This window comes from Ostrinia nubilalis, chromosome 15, assembly GCF_963855985.1.
Source record: "Ostrinia nubilalis chromosome 15, ilOstNubi1.1, whole genome shotgun sequence".
Classification (NCBI taxonomy): domain Eukaryota; kingdom Metazoa; phylum Arthropoda; class Insecta; order Lepidoptera; family Crambidae; genus Ostrinia; species Ostrinia nubilalis.
The window spans coordinates 14,789,025-14,793,330 of NC_087102.1; the positions used below are offsets into that span (position 1 = coordinate 14,789,025).

Genomic DNA, 4,306 nt, shown 5'->3' on the forward strand with positions numbered 1-4,306 from the left:
GAGCCGCACCCGCTGACGACGGTTCGCGAGATCTCGGAGGAGGCCCGCGAGCGCCGCAGCCCCGCCGCCTCGCCGCAGTACGTGCGGCTGGCGCCCACGCTGCCGCCGCTCTGCAGAGGTATGATAACGGTTTAAGAACTTTATTTCTCATAAGAATTAACAATAATTCACTTCCTGAGAAACATTTCAATTTAAATTATTTAAACATAATGAGTGTACAACTAATTACAAACAAAATCAAGGTAACTATCAACATTTAAACAAAAATAAAAAAATAAAAAAAAAACAAAAATAATGATAGATAGATAGGTCAAAATAAATTTTACAAAATCCGATTTGTATGAAAATTAAAATAATTAAAATGAAAATATCTGTACAAAGTACAATAAGTCACGAGTAATTATGTAGGTCATGCAAACGCTGCAATATTTAATTTTATTAACTTTAAGCATTCGCCGATCAATTCTACACAAGTTCTCAACCTATTAATTAGTGTGCACACAATTGTTAAGATTTATATTGTAATTATCTTAAATAAATAATCAAGAGTTTCCTTCTATCAAGACAACTACAACACATATCTTGTACCATCGCGTACAATATCAATTTTCTGACTTCACCATACCATTTATATGCCCATGTTAATATGGGCTAGTGTCGGCTCATATACCCATTTACCTAACACCCTGTATACTTTTGGCTTCTGATCCAAGACGAACTAGATTGTCTCCCGGGAAATCTACGTATAGATCGTTTCATCCACGAAGACGCGCCCCACCATTCTTCCGCTAATCTCTGAGTGTTGTCGGTACACGTTAAATCGTCCATGAGTGCACACGCACACTACAATAAAGACGCTCCCCCTGCACCCCGCGCTTTCCTCGACCAAAAATTGGTGGGGCGCGTCTTCGTGGATAAACCGATCTATAATCGCATCGGAGGCACAAAATATAACAGAAGGTAAACTCATGTATGTACCTCGCTTTGCATACCTGCGCTCGGTCGTCGCGCTAGGGTTGTCTTGTCATGTGTTGCGTTTATTTCGTTATGATAGAAAAATGTAACTCTTAATACTATGGAAGAAAGATAATAACAGATATCCACGTATAATTATGTAGTTATGTTTAGTACGTTATTATAGTAATAGCAGGCCTGTTCATCTTCGCGAGTTTACATCGAAAACAAAACACGCACGATGGCCCACCTACAGGATACGATTCGACAAGGCCTCATATACGAGCGAATATTGACTCACGCACGCGTATTCTTGTGTATGATGGAAGAAACTGGTGTACTAAATACTGTGCAGTATTTAACTGCCTAAATAATAATAAAAACACAGAATGTACTTTTTTAAGTTGCCTCAAGACACTGAGAGGTAAATAAGTAGTTAATATTATTCATGATACTTCATGCTAAATCATGTATTTCCTCCGCCATTTTCCGCAGTTTGGCACCTCACGTCACATCATTTTACCGAAGTCAGCCCTATAGCTTCGGCGCAGTGCCGATCACTGACGTTTGTCAACAAAATGGTGCTTGACTCTTGAGACAGGCTAAATTACACCATATTGTTAATGACATTGAGCATACATTTTTTTAAATACCTTCGCGAAGTAAAACTTCTGTACGTAGTACTTATTATTATTCTGTGGTAATAGTTGCTTTGTATGGAGTTTACCTTCTGTTATATTTTGTGTCGGAGGTCACAACGAACCCTGTTGCATTCCAGCGGCGGACGCGAACAGCACAGCGACTGTAGTGGTAGCCGGCGTGGGCGGCGCGGCGCCGGCTCGCTTCAGCGTGGCCACGCCCCCCGCCACGCCGCCGCCCACGCCCACCGCGCCCGCGCCCGCGCCGCTGCACTACGCCGCGCTCGACCTCCAACCGCGACGTGCGCCGCAGCCGCGACCGCCGCGCACATACACGCAGATCGACTTCGTGCGCAGCGAGAAGCTGCACGCCGCCGACGCCACATAGGCCGCCTTTTATACTGCCATCCGCTGGCATACAGGCGACGCGTTTATCGCGCGTTTGACGCGCTGCTTAGTACTTGTTCACGTTGCCTCGCGGGCGCGGTGACGAAATTTCAAACATATGTAGTGATTCCAAGTGTTCACGTACCAAACGCAGGTGCGGTCTAACCAGCGGGCGAGCTAGCGACTGGTGCGCGCGGAGCGCTCGCGGTAATTTCAACGCGTGAAGATGAAGAAACTAGCGGCGGCGCGCGCGTTTCACTCGCGACGTCAGGTAAGTTCAACCGGTTTGAACTCGTCGCTAGAAACGATAGTACGTCACATTCGCGCGAACGCCTGGTGGTTAATGTGAACACGAGCTCGCAACGTTTCCCGCCCACGCCCACCGCGCCCGCGCCCGCGCCGCTGCACTACGCCGCGCTCGACCTGCAGCCGCGCCGCGCGCCGCAGCCGCGGCCGCCGCGCACCTACACACAGATCGACTTCGTGCGCAGCGAGAAGCTGCACGCCGCCGACGCCACATAGGCCGCCTTTTATACTGCCATCCGCTGGCATACAGGCGACGCGTTTATCGCGCGTTTGACGCGCTGCTTAGTACTTGTTCACGTTGCCTCGCGGGCGCGGTGACGAAATTTCAAACATATGTAGTGATTCCAAGTGTTCACGTACGAAACGCAGGTGCGGTCTAACCAGCGGGCGAGCTAGCGACTGGTGCGCGCGGAGCGCTCGCGGTAATTTCAACGCGTGAAGATGAAGAAACTAGCGGCGGCGCGCGCGTTTCACTCGCGACGTCAGGTAAGTTCAACCGGTTTGAACTTGTCGCTAGAAACGATAGTACATCACACTCGCGCGAACGCCTGGTGGTTAATGTGAACACGAGCTCGCAACGTTTCCCGCGCCCGCACTCGCCCCCGCGCCCGCGCGTACCTACGTGAACAAGCACTTAGTCGCCTAAATGTGAAAGCGCTTTCAGGCGCCACGTCCACGCTCCCGCTCGCTTGGCTGGGTCGAGCTCCGCTACACTAGCGATAACCGCGCGGTCGAGTTTGCGATGTGACACAGTGAGTGCAGTGGAAAAGTGATACGAGTGACTCGGAACGGTGCGCGAATCGAGTGTATGCTGTCCAAAAGTAACATTTATATTTGACTTGTTGCGGTCGACAAATACCATAAGGTACTCGTCGTATAAAATTCAGCAGATAATTCAAACGGCTGTACGTTGTTTGAAATTGAAAACGAGCAGCAAACTCGTTCGCGCATTTAGGGAATTAGTGAATGACGTTTACGAACGTCCCGCACGAACGTGAAGCGGTGCAGTTTGCGGAAATCGAGCGACACGATGATACTCGTGACGTCGTGATCTGTGATACAACTGTGACAGTGACGTCGGCGAGAAAGAGTCGAGTACTCATTGGCGAAGGACAGAACTTGACAGTGCGAGGGACCGATATTCGATGTATGGAACGGTCGGGTACTTTGGTACAGTGGAGACTTCTTCATTTCTCAGATCGTGTTTTCTGCCCAAAACTCGATGTCGCTCGCTTCTGATTCTATATGATAGTGATTATGTTTCGTTATTAATTTTATTGATTATTACTACAGTTTTATTATTATAAACGTTTATTGTTATTTGTGACTCGGGTCTACGATATACGTGTTTGTACAGCAAACTGATATTTTAAAAATAATTATAATGTGACATTAAGAGAATGAAATTATACTAAGTCTAACTCCAAAAATGTTTCTCTAAATGTAAATTAATTGCGTATTTTATCTTCATACTATTTTAACGTTGATTAAAAGCGTTCGTTTATTAGGTCTACTTAGACTTTCTCAGATCTATCGATTGATTCACTTCTTGAATAACTCACTTGTACAGTCGCGAAATAATAGTGAAATGGATGTAAAAGAAAGTGCACGGGAGGTCCAAAGGATGTTCGCAGGCGTCCCGAGACGTACCACGTAATATTAAACAATGCCACGGTTGTGAGAGAGGCCTAAAGTAGTGCACTCAGATTATCTTTATTATGTTCCCTAATAATATACTACCTATTGTGTTCTTAGGATACTCTGTTCACTAAAGAACTGTGCAATTTTTACCAGACATATAAAGTAATGAAGTTATTTCTACTCTGTTATTGTTTGTTGTCTACGCTCGCTGCGCGTCCGTGACTGCACTGACATGTTGTTACTTTTAGAGTTATTAATTTGAATTTACCTTGTTATACACCCTAGATATTTTGATTGCATTCTTAACGTTAATATGGACTCATGTTCATGTAAGCTGTTATTGACTTAATCAGATTAGAGTCTTTTGAGGGTTTATGTTT

The 4,306-nt window shown here is 45.9% G+C and overlaps 1 protein-coding gene across 1 annotated transcript; it reads left to right on the forward strand.

Annotated features, from left to right (window-relative positions):
• The first annotated feature begins 646 nt into the window (after positions 1 to 646).
• On the forward strand, positions 647 to 2,501 carry LOC135078744 (uncharacterized). Its single transcript, XM_063973302.1, has 3 exons — positions 647 to 650; positions 1,733 to 1,958; positions 2,282 to 2,501. The coding sequence occupies exons 1-3, from the start codon at positions 647 to 649 to the stop codon at positions 2,499 to 2,501; spliced, it is 450 nt and encodes a 149-aa protein (XP_063829372.1).
• The last annotated feature ends 1,805 nt before the right edge of the window (positions 2,502 to 4,306 follow it).